The sequence below is a fragment of the Bufo bufo genome, chromosome 3, assembly GCF_905171765.1.
Source record: "Bufo bufo chromosome 3, aBufBuf1.1, whole genome shotgun sequence".
In the NCBI taxonomy this organism is placed as follows: Eukaryota; Metazoa; Chordata; class Amphibia; order Anura; family Bufonidae; genus Bufo; species Bufo bufo.
In genome coordinates, this window is record NC_053391.1 from 558032768 (window position 1) to 558052566 (window position 19799).

The following is a 19799-nucleotide window of genomic DNA, read 5'->3' on the forward strand; positions in this document are numbered from 1 at the left end:
CACCATTTTTGTAGCCTGTCTATGCACCAGTTCCATTTTATCTATGTCTTTTTGTAGGTGGGATCTCCAGAACTGGACATAGAATTCCAGATATGGTCTCACTTGCGCTCTACATAGTGGGATCACAATCTCTCTCTTCCTACTGGTTATACCGCTAGATACATAGCCAAGCATCCTATTTACTTTCCCTGCTGCCTGCACTCATTTTTCCCACACTGTGCACTCATTTTGAAACTGTCTGATATCAGGACACCTATATCCTTCTCTTCTGAAGTCCTAGCTAATACAGAGCTGCCAATATGATATTCACTGCGAAGTAGAAAAGACAGTCTGCAGTGAAACCGAAGGTTGTAGAAGACAAACTATTGAAAACTTTTAATTATGACCAAGTCATTTTTAGTCCAAAATAAATAGCATGCAGTAATAGAAAAATCCCTCCAAAGCCTTCAAATTTGGAACAAAATAGTGGTTAAAAGTAAGCAAGGCAAAAAGGTGGCATAATAAAGAAAAAAAGTCTAACGTGTCAAATAAGATGCACCAAATTTATGCGGTAATTTAATATGAGGGTAATTCTTGAAGTCATTTTTGGGGGTATCTGATGTTGAGTCATTTTTCATCAAATTTAAGAAATGTTGCATTCCAGTGCGTAAATTTGATGCATTATATAGAAAGTATCTAGGCTGTGGTAGGTCTGCTTTTGCCTGCCAGGTGATAATTTGCGCCATATTGGATTTACCCCCCAAAAAGGCCACAACACTTGAAACAGTGGCTGACTGATACACAGCAGATCAAGCTAACATGTTTTTTTTAATTCATAAAAATAAAAAACTCAAAAACAAATATATTTTTTTAATCTTTCCCTATTTTATATATTAAAATAACTAAACAACTAAAAAAAACACATAATTGGTATTACCAGCTCCGAAAATGCCAGAATTATTAATATATGAATGTATTTATCTCACTTGGTGAACAGCATAATGGAAAAAAATGGTGGAGTCACATTTTCGGCTACTTCCTCTCCCCAGTATAACAAGTGAACTACAGATTACGCCTCAAAAAAGAGCCCTTACACAGCCGTAGACGAAATATTTAACACCGTAAAAATGAAACCCATAAAACAATGGAGGAATTATTTTTTTCCAGCTTTCCACTACATCACATGTTGTCATTAGAAAGTTCAACTTGTCCCACTAAAAGCAAGCCCTTATACGACTAGAGAGTAAGAAAACATATTTATTATCATAGTTCTGTCCATTTCTACTCCACCTGTAAATTCACCCACAAAACATGTGTGCACCTTAGTAAATACAAAATGCCAGGTATGGCACAAAACACATTAAAAATGGTGCAAATACTTCTTAAATTTGTCATACATTATCCCTCTCATACATTATCCCTCTAGTTTTTAAATTTCAGACAGAATTCATAAACCTGCCCTAATGTCTATGGGTGCACATGTGTCCAAGAGGCACATGCCAGCAGAAGCTCAGCAGTTGAACATGCCACCCCTGAGGCCAGTGAATAGGATGTCATCACTTCTGGTCTAGTGGGAACTGAGAACAGCAGCGTCTGCGGTGGTACGGAGGGGCCTTCAACAGATGTTTTCTCTTTCTCTAGGTACCATGACACTAGAGGCTTGCATCATGAAATGTATCCAAAGGTTTAAAAAAATACTATCTATAGCATGTTTTTCACTTTTCTAAGGTCTTTTTAGGTACACTGTATAATTCCCCTGTATCATGTTGGTTAAAGCAGCACACGTCTCTGGTGTTCTCTTTGTATCCGTTAAAACATTGCGCAAACTGATGTTTAACCTAAGATCTGTGTAGAACATGTTTTAACAGAGGGGAAGTCTCACATAGATCTGGAGATAAGACTCATGTGCTGGCACTTGTTTGACATACCTTGTATGTGTTTGCCAGCCAGCAGATACAGACAGCTGTTGATTCCAATGAACATATGCCTATAGTGGCATCATTCTTGAGAGAGGTTTACTGGGAGTTTTACACTGATGAACTATCCTCTGGATAGGTCATCAGTATCTGACTAGTTGGGGTCTGACACCCAGGACGCCCACTCATCAGCTGTTTGAGAAGGCACCGTCACTTGCAGTAGTGCTGCGACCTTCTCTCAGCTTTCCCTAGGCCAGTGATGTCACATTCATCGGTCACGTGGCTTAGGTGCAGGTCAGCACCACTGAAGTGAATGGGGCTCAGCGTGATACCAAGGAGAGCCACTATACAATGTACGGCGAAGTGCTTGGCGAGCTGATAGAAAACGTGGCACTACTGCAAGCACCAGTGACTTCTCAAGCAGCTGATCAGAAGGGGTCCCGGGTGTCATGCCCCCACCAAGAGATACTGATCCGTATCCAGAGGATAGGTCATCAGTATAAAATTCCTAGAAAACCCCTTTAAAGGGAACCTGTCACTATGAAAATACCATTGAGTCTATCATCATGTTACAGAGTAGCTGAGTTGAGCAGATTGAGATATAGTTTTATGGGAAAGGTTTCAGTAGAACTGGTAACTCATTGATTGAAATCTCTGCTCTTTAAATTCTTAAGAGTCCAGTGGGCGGTCCTTCTCAGTGGTTAACATCTGGGTATGTGGGCTAAACTGGACTCCTAAGCATATAGGGAGCATCCTGTCCTATAAATCTCTCTGTCTCTCTCTCGCTCTCTCTCTCTCTATACAGTGTTCCCTCAAGTTACAATATGAATTTGTTCTGGGACGACCATTGTAAGTTGAAACCATTGTACATAACTTGAGTTCATAACTGTATGGAAAACTAATAATGGATTCCAAAGCCCCGAAATGTCATCCCCAAAAAAATGAAAAATGTAGGAACACTGTTGGTATTGATGCCTATTTTGAGATAGGGAATGTGACTTGAAAGCTTTGGTTTGCAAGTCTATAAATACCATTTTAAAAAGTTGCATACCATAAAATACAACATTTTATAGCCCTTACTATATGAATTGTTACCTTTAACATTAATATGTCATTTATTATACAGTTACTAGAAGGAATGCACCTGAACAGTTTTGTGCTACATTATGACAAAAGCATAGGGCAGCATTGTAGAGGAGTGGGGTTTGTTTTCAAGCTGAACTTATAAACCATTTGGTATTTTTATTCATAAACAAAATTTTAATCTACAACATGCCATACATTTGCAACGGGCGCCTCCCCCTAGGGCCCTCTATATAACATGCGTCCCAGGTGTAGGAATGCCGAGTTGTATGTTGCGGCCTAAAATGTCTCTTTATGTGTCACGGTGCTCCTACCTGGATACGGGTGGACACCAGGCTTTGGCTCCGAAGCAATAAATAGGGGTAATAATTGAGGAAAAAAAGAATAACTTAAAGAGGACCTTTCACCGATTATTACACTATGAACTAACTATACAGACATGTAGAGCGGCGCCCGGGGATCTCACTGCACTTACTATTATCCCCGGGCGCCGCTCCGTTCTCCCGCTATGCCCTCCGGTATCTCTGGCCACTAAGTTATAGTAGGCGGAGATTCCAGTCACTAAGTTATGGTAGGCGGAGTCTGCCCTTGTTCTGCTCTAGCGCTGGCCAATCGCAGCGCAGAGCTCACAGCCTGGGAGGTTATTTTCTCCCAGGCTGTGAGCTCTGCAATGCGATTGGCCAGCGCTACAGAAGAACAAGGGCAGACTCCGCCTACCATAACTTAGTGAACGGAGATACCGGAGGGCATAGCGGGAGAACAGAGCGGCGCCCAGGGATAATAGTAAGTGCAGTGAGATCCCCGGGCGCCGCTCTACATGTCTGTATAGTTAGTTCATAGTGTAATAATCGGTGAAAGGTCCTCTTTAAATCCAGACCCTGAGATGAAGTTCAATGGCAGCTTTACTTGAATAAACGTTTATCCAAAACGGTTCACAGGTTTTGTCTTGGTTCCAGCAGGCTTTAGCATGAAACTGGCAGGCAAACTCCACTCTGCTATATCTGTTTCTCTCTGACTCTGCTGTACTGACAGGCTGGCTGTAAAACTCCGCTTTTTCTGTATGCTGCACTTCACTTTGTAGTCTGACTCTAGGTTAGGCCAGGGAACTTTTCTCCTGGCTCCTGAGGCTTCAAGCTTTGGCCTCCATGGCCAGCAGAGCTTAGGGTGCTCTGGCTGACATGGGCACGTCCAGTAGAGATGTGCCCCTGCACACCTTCCCCTAGCAGGAGGTAAGCTAGACTGACTGGAACTTTTGCCCCACCCTTCCTGTAGGAAGTAGGGCTCGCCCACATCTCTCCAGAGAGGGAGTTAGAATGGAATGGTAAGTTCCATTCTATCTACATACAGCTCTGCCGTGTTTGCTGCCACCTGCTTATCAACCGACACATTCCGTGTTATAAACAGTTGCAAACATTATTATAGATGCACATTATGGTGAGGACCTGGAATAAATATACAAGATGACATGAGGTTAGACCAATAAAGACAGTAGCAAGGTGCAGAAGTGGTAACACCACTCTGGGGTGTTACACATTAAAACAGATAACAGGGGTTATCACAGAATCTGGTGGTTTTACAAAATCTCCTGTACCCTCTCCTGTGAATGCTCATCCTGATAAACTAAGGAGGACATATCTACTTGCAACAAGGTACTAACATGTTGAATGGGTTATTTCTAAGGGTAAATGCTTGATTTTGGGTAATTTGTTATATATGAAAATATTATTTATTTAAACAGTTGGTGACAATAGGGCATGATTAAGATTGTGGTAATACACCTTTAAGAATCAGCAAAGTCACTCACTCGTTATCCTTGTTAAACCCTGGGGCTGATTTACTAATAAAAATTTGTAAGAATTTGGTGTCTATGATAATTTTGCACCTTGGCGAGGTGGCATGGCTAAGCAGGCGTGAGTTAGCATTACATGCATTGCTTGCGTTGCAACACCATGCACCAAAATTGAAGCAGAATTTTGACGCAAAATTCTTATGCAAAGACTAAAGTCTAATCTTTTTTTATTGTAAGTTTGCTGCTACTTTCCCCACCAGGGGACTGGAGTAGATTTTCTTTTTTTTTTTTTTTTAACAACATTTTCAAAAGTCACAATGAGAAATCTTGGTAAAAATATAGCTCTGCCACAAAATATCTGTCCAGCCCTTAGTAAATGTAAATTGCAGACCATGGCACAAGCCACATTGAAAATGTCTCAAACAATTCATACAGTTTTCGAAAATGCCTTCTCCACTGATAAAACTGTCAAAAACACTTCACTTTTCTGGCGCAGCGCCTTTGATACATTACACCCTAAGGCTACACTGTCTAAGGCCTCCTGCACACGACCGTTTTTTTTTTCCGTTTACTGGCCGTTTTTTGCGTTCCGTATACGGTCCGTATACGGAACCATTCATTTCAATGGTTCCACCAAAAAACGTAATGTACTCCGTATGCATTCCGTTTCGTTGAAAGATAGAACATGTCCTATTATTGCCCGCAAATCACGTTCCGTGGCTCCATTCAAGTCAATGGTTCCGCAAAAAAACGGAACACATACGGAAATGCATCCGTATGTCTTCCGTATCCGTTCCGTTGTTTGCGGAACCATCTATTGAAAATGTTATGCCCAGCAAAAAACGGAAACAACGGATCAGTAAAAAACGGACCGCAAAACACTGAAAAAGCCATAAGGCCTCCTGCACATGACCATATCCATTTTTGCCGTCCGCCACTTTTTTTTTTTTTTTTACTCCTGCAGAAACGTCCTATCCTTCTCCGCAAAATGGACAAGAATAGGACATGTTCTAATTTTTTTTGTGGGGCCATGGAACGGACGTGCGGATGCAGACAGCATACAGGTGTGCTGTCCACATCTTTTGCGGCCCCATTGGGTTGGCCGAAACTATGGCCGTTTGCATGAGCCCTAAATCTTAGTATCAGTATATCTGCCCACTGTGTTCGCTGCCCTGAAGAGATGCAGGGCAACACAAAACTGGTTCTGTGTAGTCTGTAAATGTGAACATACACCCATTGACTAGTCAGCCATACAAAATGAACTAATGCAATGCCTTATAGATATGTTATATGTAGACAAAATGTCTTCTCACCGTGGTATTTTCTGTGGAATGCTTCCATATTATGCCTCGTGCACACGACCGTATCCTTTTTTTGGTCAGCAAATCTACATTCTGCAAAAAAAAAAATCCCGCCGAGTGCATGCCACCATTTTTTTTTCAAATTCCTGTTGAAATGTCCTATCCTTGTCTGCAAAACGGACAAGAATAGGACATGTTCTATCTTTTTTCAGAGCTGCTGAATGGACATACTGATGGAGACAGCACAGGATATGCTCTTTGAAATGAATGGTCATGAAATACGGTCATGTGCATGAGGCCTAATATAGAATCATATATGAGATGGTGCATGCTTCAGTGTGTCCCTTGGTTTATCGTTCAAGTCAACTAAAAGCCATCCCCTTGTAGCATTACAAATCAATGTCCTGCAATGCTATCATTAGAAGATAATTAAGAGACTTCATTCTGATTGATCTGTGAAGAATCCGTGTTTGGCCCGTGTGTCTGTTTTTTGCCGTCCTTGTGTCATCCATATTCTACAGACACAGCTGGGCTGGAAAAAAATATATCATCCGCATTGTGTTCATAGTTTTCAGACCCATGGACTATAATCTGTGCTGGGGATCCGTAATCACTGATAAAAAAGGGCAAGCTTCTGTGGTGTCACACAGGCCCATGGTGTCACACAGGCCCACTGATGTATGAATGCACACATTAAAGTCAATGGATATGTGTGCTGTTCGTAGAGACCACGGACAACAAACATTTGTGACTCACTGACGCGTGAAAGAAGCCTAAGGCCTCATGCACATGGCCGCTGCCCGGCTGAGCCCTTATTGCAGCCCCGGTTGTGTGGACAACGCATCAGGTGTGGTGCGGAACAGAGGCATGGATTCCCAAGGAAGCACTATGGAACTTCTATTTTTTTGCGGTGCGGACAGATGACGGACCCATTCAAGTTGAGTGGGTCTGGATCCGCCTGCGGCAGCTGCATGGATGCTGCCCGTGCATTGGGGACTGGAAATTGTGGTCCCCAATGCACGGAATGGCTGTTGCATGAGGCCTGACTCTGCTGCAACATCATCTATGAGTTGCAGGTGGGACAACCCAAGATTTTGGTTATATTTGCACTGAGCATCCAGCTTTTTTTTACTTTCCGCTTGGCATCTAGCACTGGGATGACATTGTATCCAGGCGTGATCTTCCTCATGAAGCATCGTTACTCTTGTATTGATAGTTTTGTCCATATTTGTTAACATTCATGTATCTCTTTGATTCCAGTTCTCACTTCCTGTTTTGAGAAAAGCTGCTTTTATTACTATGGTTATAAAACAAGAATTATTTTCCCTTCAGCATGGGCATGTTTTGATCTGTCGTTTGGTCCCTTGGCTCTGAGTTCTGTTTTCCTGCCCCTCCTACAGCAGGAGAGAAATTGCTGATCCCTAGTTCCAAAGTGAAGACAAATATATATTCCCACCCTGCAGGGAGCGTCCCGCAGAGCTTCTGACAGCGGCCGAGTCTTCTGTCCCCACCCAGGACAAGATGTGCAGGCCATGTGTTAACCGTTTTACAGCCACCTCTGTGTGAATGCGGGGGCACTTGCCGCTCATCTCCCCTTTAACAGAATGTACAATGCCAGGTGACCTTCACACCTTCCCTCACATACGTATGCCTGGGACCAGACAGTAGCAAATAAAACAAGTGCCTGGAGAAATAAAAAAGAACATTGAATGGAATGGAATTTTCTTCAGGGCTTGAATTTTTATTTTTATTTATTGCCAATGCTTTGGACAGGTCCCATCCTGCATTTAATGGTTTCTTCTGCATAATATTCCAATCCCATCTTAAATTACATGTAACTAGTTGACAAGGTATGATATGTTCTTTTGAAATGGATATGTGCCCTTTACTCACATAAATTACTTAATAACACATGTTAGGCCCCTTTCACACGGGCGAGTATTCCGCGCGGATGCCATGCGTGAGTTGAACGCATTGCACCCGCACTGAATACCGACCCATTCATTTCTATGGGGCTGTTCACATGAGCAGTGATTTTCACGCATCACTTGTGCGTTGCGTGAAAATCGCAGCAAGCTCTATATTCTGCATTTTTCACGCAACGCAGGCCCCATAGAAGTGAATGGGGTTGCGTGAAAATCGCGAGCAATCCGCAAGCAAGTGCGGATGCGGTGCGATTTTCACGCACGGTTGCTAGGAGACGATCGGGATGGAGACCCGATCATTATTATTTTCCCTTATAACATGGTTATAAGGGAAAATAATAGCATTCTGAATACAGAATGCATAGTAAAATAGCACTGGAGGGGTTAAAAAAATTTAAAAAATAATTTAACTCACTTTAGTCCACTTGATCGCGTAGCCCGGCATCTCCTTCTGTCTCCTTTACTGAACAGGACCTGTGGTGAGCATTAATTACAGGTAAAGGACCTTTGGTGACGTCACTCCGGTCATCACATGATCCATCACATGATCTTTTACCATGGTGATGGATCATGTGATGACCGGAGTGACGTCACCACAGGTCCTTGACCTGTAATGAATGCTCACCACAGGTCCTGTTCAGTAAAGGAGACAGAAGGAGATGCTGGGCATCGCGATCAAGTGGACTAAGGTGAGTTAAATTATTTTTTTATTTTTTTTAACCCCTCCAGCGCTATTTTACTATGCATTCTGTATTCAGAATGCTATTATTTTCCCTTATAACCATGTTATAAGAGGAAATAATGCAATCTACAGAACACCTAACCCAAGCCCGAACTTATGTGAAGAAGTTCGGGTACCAAACATGTGCGATTTTTCTCACGCGAGTGCAAAACGCATTACAATGTTTTGCACTGCCGCAGAAAAATCACGGGTGTTCCCGTAACGCACCCGCACATTTTCCCGCAACGCCCGTGTGAAAGAGGCCTTAGGCTGGGTTCACACGGGCGTTGCGGGAAAATGTGCGGGTGCGTTGTGGGAACACCCGCGATTTTTCCGCGTGAGTGCAAAACATTGTAATGCGTTTTGCACCAGCGTGAGAAAAATCGTGCATGTTTGGTACCCAAACCCGGACTTCTTCACAGAAGTTCGGGCTTGGGATCGGTGTTCTGTAGATTGTATTATTTCCCCTTATAACATAGTTATAAGGGAAAATAATAGCATTCTAAATACAGAATGCATAGTAAACTAGCGCTGGAGGGGTTAAAAAAAATAATAATTTAACTCACCTTAGTCCACTTGATCGCGTAGCCCGGCATCTCCTTTTGTCTCCTTTGCTGAACAGGACCTGTGGTGAGCACTAATTACAGGTAAAGGACCTTTGGTGACGTCACTCCGGTCATCACATGATCCATCACCATTGTAAAAGATCATGTGATGGATCATGTGATGACCGGAGTGACGTCACCAAAGGTCATTTACCTGTAATTAATGCTCACCACAGGTCCTGTTCAGCAAAGGAGACAGAAGGAGATGCCGGGCTACGCGATCAAGTGGACAAAGGTGAGTTAAATTTTTTTAATTTTTTTTTTAACCTCTCCAGCGATAGTTTACTATGCATTCTGTATTCAGAATGCTATTATTTTCCCTTATAACCATGTTATAAGGGAAAATAATAATGATCGGGTCTCCATCCCGATCGTCTCCTAGCAACTGTGCGTGAAAATTGCACCGCATCCGCACTTGCTTGCGGATGTTTGCGATTTTCACACAACCCTATTCAATTCTATGGGGCCTGCGTTGCGTGAAAAACGCTGAATATAGAGCATGCTGCGATTTTCACGCAACGCACAAGTGATGCGTGAAAATCACCGCTCATCTGAACAGCCCTATTGAAATGAATGGGTCGGGATTCAGTGCGGGTGCAATACGTTCACCTACAGCATTGCACCCGCGTGGAAATCTCGCCCGTGTGAACGCAGCCTTAATGAGCTTACAGTTCATCATTTCCACCACTAGGGGATCTGTGCTTCCCTCCCAACCCGCATTTAGCGTCATTTTGTGACACTAGTTGTCACTTTCATAGTCAGAGGAATGAATATCTTATTTCGCAGTTTTCTGATACTTTCAATTCGGCGCACTTATTTCATTAGAGTAACATTATCAGAGCTTTGTCTTGTAATGAGCTGAGCACCTGTGTGTGACAGGCTCGATGCAAGCAATGACTGTTCCTACTGATGACAGCAAGCAGAGATACAAATATAGTGCTGTATTCTAATTCACCTTTTCATTTTGATTCAAAGGCTATGGACACCTTTGGGGTAATTTTATGGTTATGTTTTACAAATTTTGCTTTAAAAATCATCATATCAACCATTTTAAAAAATGTCAACCATTTTTGAACTACAGGGGTTAAAAATTATTCTGTTTGCAGAGTATCACTTCTCAGTCCCATCAGCTGATGGCTCATGTGAAGCTTTATCTCTTGACCTCACTATAACTAAACCCTTATCAAATTGATAAGAATATGGCTGAAATAAGTGTTTATGAGGTCAGAAGTTTAGAGATAAGGCTTCGAATGAGCTGTCAGCTGATGCGACTGAGAAGTGATAATCTGCAAACCCCTGTATCTCAAAAAGGCTTAACATTTTTAATAAAGACCCATTGAAAAAATTATTCTTAGCCCAAAATGAGTAAAATGCAATAGACTTTAAGTTTAAACAATCACATTGCACAGGTTCCTTTGAATAAGTTTTCTACTTGGGACTTCATCAAGTCTAATCTCATTATTCAAAATAGGAAGACATATAGGGGTAATTTACTATGACCCTCTATACCGGCAACTGGCATAAAAAGTGGCAAACCGCAAGTTTGCCACCTTTAAATGCTATTGCACCTAAATTTAGGTGAAAGTGGAGTTTCTACACTGCCGTGGGCAAGTGAGAGGGGGTCATCGGCCCCAGCTCATTAATCATCTCTTTACCATCACATCAGTTTTTTGGCATAGATTTCAATCTCAGTGCATGCCTCCTGGAGGATGAGCTTCATTTATGAGGAAGCGTGTGCCTCTAACAGCGCAGGGGGATATTGAGACTGGTATGCAGATGCTGGTGTTGATAAATGACCCCCATAATATTTAGTCCTATCTCTATATATTACTGTATTTTTTGTACGCCCTTCTGTATTATGCAACCTCTGACTCTATATCTTCTCTCTACAGAGTTCTGTGCAATGATATTTTGGGTTTAAAGTTGCCCAATGATCCCATCCTGACTCCCAACACTGTCTGCCTGACACTACCTGGCCTGAGTAAACGCCAGATGGGACTGTGTGTGCGCAGTCCTGATGTGACAGCTTCAGCTCTCCAGGGAATCCAGATTGCTATCCATGAATGTCAGCACCAATTAAAGGGCCAGCGCTGGAATTGCTCCACTTTGGAGACTGGGGGGAAGGTACCACATGACAGTGCTATTCTGAAAAGAGGTGAGCACATGTATGATATACAATTCTGTTTTACAGCTGCAAAAAGTACATTTACATAGCATTCAGATTGGTACATCATATAGTATATATAATATAGTATAAATTATAAGACATATGGGCAAGTGCAACCATTTACAAACCTCCAAGAAAACTGAAATAAGCAAACCTCCATCCTAAACCATAGCATGTATCTATCAAACAATGTAATTACTCAATTTCACTTAAAGGGGTTGTCTCATCTCACCGCCGGCCAAGAATCTGGAATATCATCCCACCTATGCCCTAAAATGTTTTAGGAGTGTAATAAAATAAGCAACATTTGCTAAATCCCCCTAAATCTACTGTTCCGAATGATTCTTTTACATAAAACCCTAAAATGCAAGAACATTAGATCTTTTTGTTGTAATTAAGGTTTTTTCCAGGCATGGATGTACACAGATCTCATAGGACCCATAGCATATCTTATGGCCCCTGTGCAAAACTCAGTTTCCCAGTACATATGCATCAATCATTCCCAGGCAATGTAGAATGAAAGATGCAATGCTCCAGATTTCTAATTAATGTACTTTTATTTTAATTTTTTTGATTAAGCAGATTCTATTTTACTAAAAAAAAAGGCATTAAAAAGTCACCCTTGACCTCACCCACTGTGGAAACTGATTTCCATATTCCTCAATGTATTCATGCCTGACAACTGGCATAAATGCATTGACACATCTTCTACTTCCCTTCTATTACAAAGTTGGATGCCTATTTCCACCACTAGGGGGAGCTCAGTGCATAGGAATTTATGCAATTGCAGGTTACTGAAATGGAGGCTGTAATAATCTATTTGCACTGAGCTCCCCCTAGTGGTGGGCTCCCCTTCGCTGGATGCCTTAGCACTTGTGTGGTCTGCCAGCACTGTTTACATTGTGAAACAAGTCCAAGCACAGGGCAGGCAGAGGAGGGTAAACAGGCAGAGGTCAGTGTACAGACAGCCAACTACACAGCACACCTTGACTGGTTATTAGCAAGCTAAGAAACCCAAAGCTCAGGCCCCTCCCCTAGGGCAAGGTACCTTAAATAATCTGGTGTCCAGCTATTAGTTGGGGGAAACTAGGGTGCACGTGCGCTGTCCCTTTAAGAGCGTGTAAACATTAGAGCCACGTGGGACGCCAGCGGCTGGGCCCACTGCTGGTGAACAGCGGGCAAGCACGTCTGGGCTGCTGGCAAGGAAGGGGAAGGGGTGAGTCACATGACACTCGTGTCTGCCCGAGGTGACAGCGTTGGGCATGGGCTACCATTGCAAAAGACAGAGAAGATTGATATCTAAGTACTAAATATACATCTGCTTTCAGGTCAGGATTCTTAGAATAGTTTCATATACGGTATTTGATGCAGTTTCTGAAGCCAAAGTAAAGAATGGAAAGGGAGAATTTATATAGAAACGATCATCCTTCTTTCATCTTGATCCACAACTAGTTTTGGTTTTTAAAAATATCCTAACTTAGGCTTTAGGATTATTCACGGATCGTCGTATTATCATAAATAACGCTGGATAGAGTTTAGTAGGGCTTTGGAGTATATAGAGGAAAATTCACTCTTTAGTACACGGAGCAATCCACATGATAAACACCAGTAATATTGTTATTTTGTTAACTGTAGAAGTTCATAAATTACCTGAGAAAATTCTTAACCATAAGGAGAAAACATTGAAATTAACTGTGAAAAATGTCAGTGCATTAAAGGTGAATGTACCCTACTACCTTTGGAGAAGCTCCAAACTCCTCTGTCATCGGTAGCAGCCTACGAGCATATTGAACCCTGGCCAATGAGGATTAAGTTCTGAAGGCAAAGTATTTAAAATAGAAGCTCCCTATTTACAGCTGTTTCTGCTGGGAAATTCCCAAGTGCAAGTAGTAACTTCACCGGTTGTAGATCTCCAACTCCTGGATGGGAGTTTTGGGGAACTGTGCTGCCTTTAGTGTAACAAGCAGAACTAAAATTCAGTCTTAAAGGGGTTGTGTCATCTCAGACAATGGGGGCATGACGTTAGGATATGCCTCCATTGTCTTATAGGTCCTCTGGGACCTGCACCTATCTCGTAAATGGAGTCGGCAGAGTCCCAGAGGTTGCACCGCGCATGTGCGGCTGCCCTCCATTCATTCAGCGATGGCTCGGCTATTTCCATTTGCCCCATAAAAATGAATGGGAACGGAATCCACGCAAGCGCGGTGCACTCCCATTCATTTCTATGGGGATTCTGAAAATAGCCCAGCACCGCCAGCCACCACTTTGCTGGCCTTGTGTTAGGCTTCGGGAACCTCTCGGACCCGCACCTATCAGACAATGGGAGCATATCCTAGCGATATGCCTCCATTGTCTGAGATGGGAATACCTCTTTAACCCTTTCTTGTAATAGTCTCCAGTGATTTGTCAGGTAACTGCCTCTCACAATCGTAACAGGAACGTTAGAAAAGATTTGACTTGACTAATATACCTCCAGTAGCCGGAAATGATGTATTAGATGGAGGGACGGCCATTATATGTGTAAGAAAATACTAAGGCTTCATTAACAGCTCCGGCAAGTAATGCTGGTAGTTTGTTCCGGCCTAGGAACCGACTACCAGAGTTACCATATTGGACATAGCCTAACACCGCCATATACTACTAGATTCCCATTGACTATAGTGGGATCTGACAGGGATCCGGCAACTTTCTGGCATAAATCCCAGCTTTCTGCCTAATACCACTACAATCAAACCAGACTACCGGAGTTACATGTCAGAGATGTGTACCTCTCCTAGGCAAAGGAAAATTGTGGCAGCACTGTCGAGTATTGCGGATAAATCCAGAGGACAGTAAGCCACTAAGTTATCAATTCAAAAACATTTTCCAAAATGTACTATTTTTTTAGAAAAACAGTTCCTGTAATACTATAATCCATTTCCATGCAATCATGGAAGAGGGGACGGGGGGCTTTAGAACAGTCCCCAAAGACTATCCATTGTTGGTGAATACAGGAAGAAAAAGGAATATCCATCAAACAGATGGCATCCAGGTAACCTTTATTCCAAAGAATAAAAAAACTGCATTCGGTGCAAAAGACCATCCGGTCCTTACTCATAGCATTATTCATTGGAATAGAGGTTAGTGGACTCCATCTGGTTGCTGGATATTCCTTCTTCTTCCTATATGTTGACGTTCCTCTAAATCTTTCCCTGCACCGACATGGGTCCCAGGAAGCAGGGTTGAGCCGAATTCATTTTCTTTGTCCATTGAGGGTGAATGTAAAGTTTATGGCATAAATTTCAGTCAATTCAGTCCACTTTCTGGTTACTGTTCATCAATGTGTTTGTAAGATGACTATATGGCACTTGCTAATATAACCTTTGCTGACATTCTGTGCCGCTTGCTATATTTCATAGGTTCATAAGGTATACCCCGATTATTGGCCAAGTCTTTTTTGTTGTCCACACGGAGATCCGGTCCATAAAATGGCTGCTAATGGAGGGTCATGTGACTAGGCAAATCACTCAGTATCCTCCAATGAAATACTCTACACCTGCCATCTGGACTTGCACTATTGGGAGTTTACTGCAGGTGCAGTGTGTTAGAATGGAGGTGGCGGAGTGATGTGTCTGGTCACATGACCCTCCATCAGCGGCCATCTTATGGACAGGATCTCTACTGTATGTAGACAGCATATAAGATTTTCCCAACAAGGCGACACGGCTTATGAAATATATCAAATGCCACAGAATATCAATGAAGACTATATTAGTAAGTGTCATATAGTCATCTTACATACACATTGGTCAACAATAGCCAGAAAGTGGTCAACCCCTTTAACCACTTCCCTCTCCAATAAACTCTACTCAATAGTACCAGTGTACTTGAGTTTTATTATATTTTTTTTTTCCCTCTTCACCAGGTTTTCGGGAGAGCGCCTTTGCCTTCTCTTTACTAGCTGCTGGGGTCATGCATTCAGTAGCCACAGCCTGTAGCCTGGGCAAATTGCAAGGCTGTGGATGTGAATGGAAACGGAGGGGCACTGAGGAGAAGATACGCTTAAAGTTGAACCAGCTACAACTCCAAGCTTTATCTAAAGTGAGGGGTCTTCCAAGAGACTTGACTCCGCTGCTTCGGGAGACTCCTGAGCCCAGTCCTCAGGATACTTGGGAATGGGGTGGCTGCAAGCATGAGCTGGAATTTGGAGAGAAATTTTCCAGGGATTTTCTTGACTCCAGGGAGTCACCAAGAGATATTCAAGCACGAATGAGGATACATAATAACCGTGTGGGGAGACAGGTACTGAATGGCGAATGGCTATTAATATACATTATTTGACAGAAATATACTGGTACATGTAATTAGTTATTTTACATTTACTACAAATCCTTAAACAGCATCTATCCTCAGGGTCAACCCTATCAAAGCAATTAACAATTCTTGTCTTGTTGGAATCTGTGGCTCGGGTCTCGAAAAATTAAAATGTATGCTAATAAGGGCTTCAGTGCACTGAGGGGTGGGGCCTAGCCCCTTGGAGCACCTAAGCATCTATGCCTTTCACCCTTAGCTAACCATTTACCCTTCCCCTTAACTGACAGGGCTAGGTATCCTCAATGCCCTTTTGCTTAGCCCTGTAATCCTGCGCATGCACCATTGAATCTTCAATCAGTGCATGCGCAGTTCATCTCTCTCAGCTCTCCACGATGCTGAGATATTAAACTGTTCATGAGCCTATTGATGATTCAACAGTGCATGCACAGAAATACAGGTCCAGGCAAGAGGACAGTGACGATCAAAAAGGAGGCTATGGATTTTGGCAAGACACTCATCATTTTAACCAGCAGGACTAGTGCCTGGCTTAAGCTGATCCTTCTGACAGATGCTCTTCAATGACCATTCTGTAAGTGACACAAGAAGAGAGCACAATGGGGGAGATTTATCAAAACTAGTTCAGAGGAAAACTGGAATCATTATGCATAGCAACTAATCAGATTAAACCTTTAATTTTTCAGAGGCTCTTAGTAAAATGTTGGTTGCCATGGGCAATAGCTCCAATTTTCCATTTATTTTACCATTTCCCAGTTTTAATAAATCGTGTTTTTTTCTCTGAATTCATTATTATTGCAGAGTGGATTTTGTGGGCTGGCCATCAAAGATCTTTCATAAAAAGAATAGCCATTGACTTGCTTTCTATGAGTGAGGAAAATTATTTTAACAATTCTGTAACAATTTTTCACACTGCAAAGCTAGATTTACACGAATCCTGTATGGATCCTATAGGAACTACTATCTCTGCAAGGTATCTGCACAGCATAGTATGAAAGATGCTACTATTCTTATTTCTTACATATTTCATATGAAAATGGAGGTACAGAGATGTACAGTATGAGCTTATAGCCGCGTATGAGTCCATAAGCAGAATTAATTTCTGCATGCTGCTTAACCAGTTCAAGACCAGGCCATTTACTCCCCTTCCTGACCAGACATATTTTTGATCTTTTTAGCACATTTTGCTTTCAAAGCCATAACTTTTTTGTTTGGTTATTTAAATAATTTTTGCGCTCTTTTTTGTCATTGTCATTTTTATTATAGTATTTTTTGTTTTTATTTTTTTATTCCTGAAAAATGTTATTGTTCTATTTTTTATTTTGTCTATCTGAGCACTATGTATACAGTATTGGAGAAGGCAGAGACGGTAAAAAACTTTTCAATGCCTTCTCAATGGGAAGCCTGGCCATCACGGACAATGGGCTTCTTGCTCCCGTGGCAAGGATGTTCAGGGACATCCTTGCTTAGATATTCACCGACCACCCAGACGTATATATGGTCTATAAGCAGTCTGGAACAGGTTAAAGTTTTGTTTGCAGGATCACATTTAGTCCTCATGCACACGGACGTTTTTTTTTGCGGTCCACAAAAACAGTTTCCGTTGTTCCGTGATCCGTGTGCGTTTTTTCATCCGTGGGTCTTCCTTGATTTTTGGAGGATCCACGGACATGAAAAGTGAAAAAAAAAATAAGTCCAAGTTTGCATTGAAAATTATAGGAAAAACGGAAACGGATCACGGATCACGGACACGGATGACTATCTTGTGTGCATCCGTGATTTTTCACGGACCCATTGACTTGAATGGGTCCGTGAACCGTTGTCCGTAAAAAAAATAGGACAGGTCCTATTTTTTTCACGGACTGGAAAAACGGATCACGGACGCGGAAGCCAAACGGTGCATTTTCCGATTTTTCCACTGACCCATTGAAAGTCAATGGGTCCGCGAAAAAAAGCGGAAAACGGAACAACCGCCGCAGATGCACACAACGGTCGTGTGCATGAGGCCTAACAGAAATGGATCCTTAGCAACACACTTTGGCATAAAAGACCACTAATGCAGGCATGGCTTACGTTGTTCTACTGAAGACTAAAGCCAATGGGAAACCTTGAGTCCAAAAACCTTGAAATGTTATGGCAATACTTCAGCACTAGAAGCCATGATTTAAACCCCATTTTGCTTCATACTCCATGTATTGTATTACAATGCTGTTTAGTTAGCCTACTAACATCTACTCCTTGTCAATCTTCCCAGGCAGTGACAGAAAACATGAAGCGTAGGTGTAAGTGCCACGGAACATCTGGAAGTTGCCAGTTTAAGACTTGTTGGCATGTTACCCCTGACTTTCGGACTGTTAGCACATTGCTTCGTGAAAAACTGCAGCGTGCTGTTTTTGTGAACTCCCGTAATAAAAATAGTGGGGCCTTCCACCCGCGTCTCAACAAGAAACGACTGGCTCGTGAGCTTGTCTACTTTGAAAAGTCTCCAGACTTCTGTGAGAGAGACCCTGTGGTTGACTCACCCGGTACTCAAGGAAGAGTATGCAATAAGACAAGCCAACAGATGGACAACTGTGCCAGCCTTTGCTGTGGACGGGGTCATAATATTTTAATGCAGACACGCCAGGAACGATGCAACTGTCGCTTTCACTGGTGTTGCTATGTTATGTGTGAGGAATGTCGGGTCACACAATGGGTCAACGTTTGCAAGTGAAGAGTTCTGCAACTTCTTCACATCTCAGCTCTCATTATTGCAATTAATTTATTCCTTCTCAGCACTGACAATGTACAGTATGTATTTTCTGAGGTCACACGGAACTTGCTATGTGATTAAAACTAATCCAGCATCAATGGGAAATCTATCCCAACTGTCACCCCATGAAGACGATATCTCTCAAGGTCTAGGCTTCCATACATCCCAGAATACGTCAGATGGACAAGCAATACATTTGGATTTTTAAGAAGACCAGGAAATCCAGTTATTTCTTGGATGAGACACTGTGAATCTCAAAGTCAAGAAGAATTGCAGTACTTAGTCATACAAATAATATACTTTCTATAAAAGGAAGGATTAATAATGAAAGATGTTCTTTTACCAAAAGCCTTTAGTTTTGGACTTCTGGAAATCATTGTGTAAGTGATGCACACTTACTCAAAGGTCCAGCTCAGAGACCTCCATGGTTATCATGTCTTTGGATAGGTTTAGCCCATGACGGTCAGAGAGGATGTATAACTAGGAGGTTTATTTATTGGAGTTTGTGTACATCTCTTAAATTAAAGTATGCTTTAGCTTACCTTCCATTTATTGTTTACATGATTTTTACTGAATTAAGTGAAATAATTTAAAATGTGAGAGATCTGGAAATTTAGAAGCAAAGATTCAATATATGGTTCAGGCCTGGACAAGGGGTAGGCAGAGTAGGGAGGCACTTACGTCTACTGTGGAGGATGTTTTTTTTTACATTGTATGAAAACAGAGGAACAAATATGTAAAATTCCAAAAATAAACAATGTTCACCTTTAAATTTCTTTGTAACCAATTGAGAACAATGTTCAAGCTGATTAGAATGTTGTTGTATGTGCCAAGGTATGATGGACGCTTCCCTGTACTGCATTGGTTAAGGTGTAGGAACATGGCCCTGTCAATCAAAAAGTAGATGGAGGTGCTGGCAGAAAAAGCAGGAAGAGCAAGGGTGCACAGAGTGGCTTGGGTCCTCCCTCGGTGCACTTAACTGCTCATTTGCATATGGATAAGGCTACTTTCACACCTGCGTTTAGGTCGGATCCGTCTGGTATCTGCACAGACGGATCCGCACCTATAATGCAAACGTTTAGATCCGTTCAGAACGGATCCGTTTGCATTACCATGAACAAAAAAAAAATAAAAAAAAATATTTTTTTTTTGTTCATGATACTGCAAACGGATCCGTTTTGACTTTACATTGAAAGTCAATGGGGGACGGATCCGTTTGAAAATTGAGCCATACTGTGTCAACTTTAAACAGA

The 19799-nt window shown here is 42.0% G+C and overlaps 1 protein-coding gene across 1 annotated transcript in view; it reads left to right on the top strand.

The window, feature by feature from the left end:
* Positions 1–19249, top strand: part of WNT10B (Wnt family member 10B) — a 60740-nt gene extending 41491 nt beyond the window's left edge. The window contains exons 3-5 of the mRNA XM_040425522.1: positions 11212–11474; positions 15391–15767; positions 18049–19249. Coding sequence (XP_040281456.1) covers positions 11212–11474; positions 15391–15767; positions 18049–18507 — 1099 coding nt within the window. The 3' untranslated portion in view covers positions 18508–19249. The remainder of the gene's footprint in view (positions 1–11211; positions 11475–15390; positions 15768–18048) is intronic.
* Positions 19250–19799: the final 550 nt, after the last annotated feature.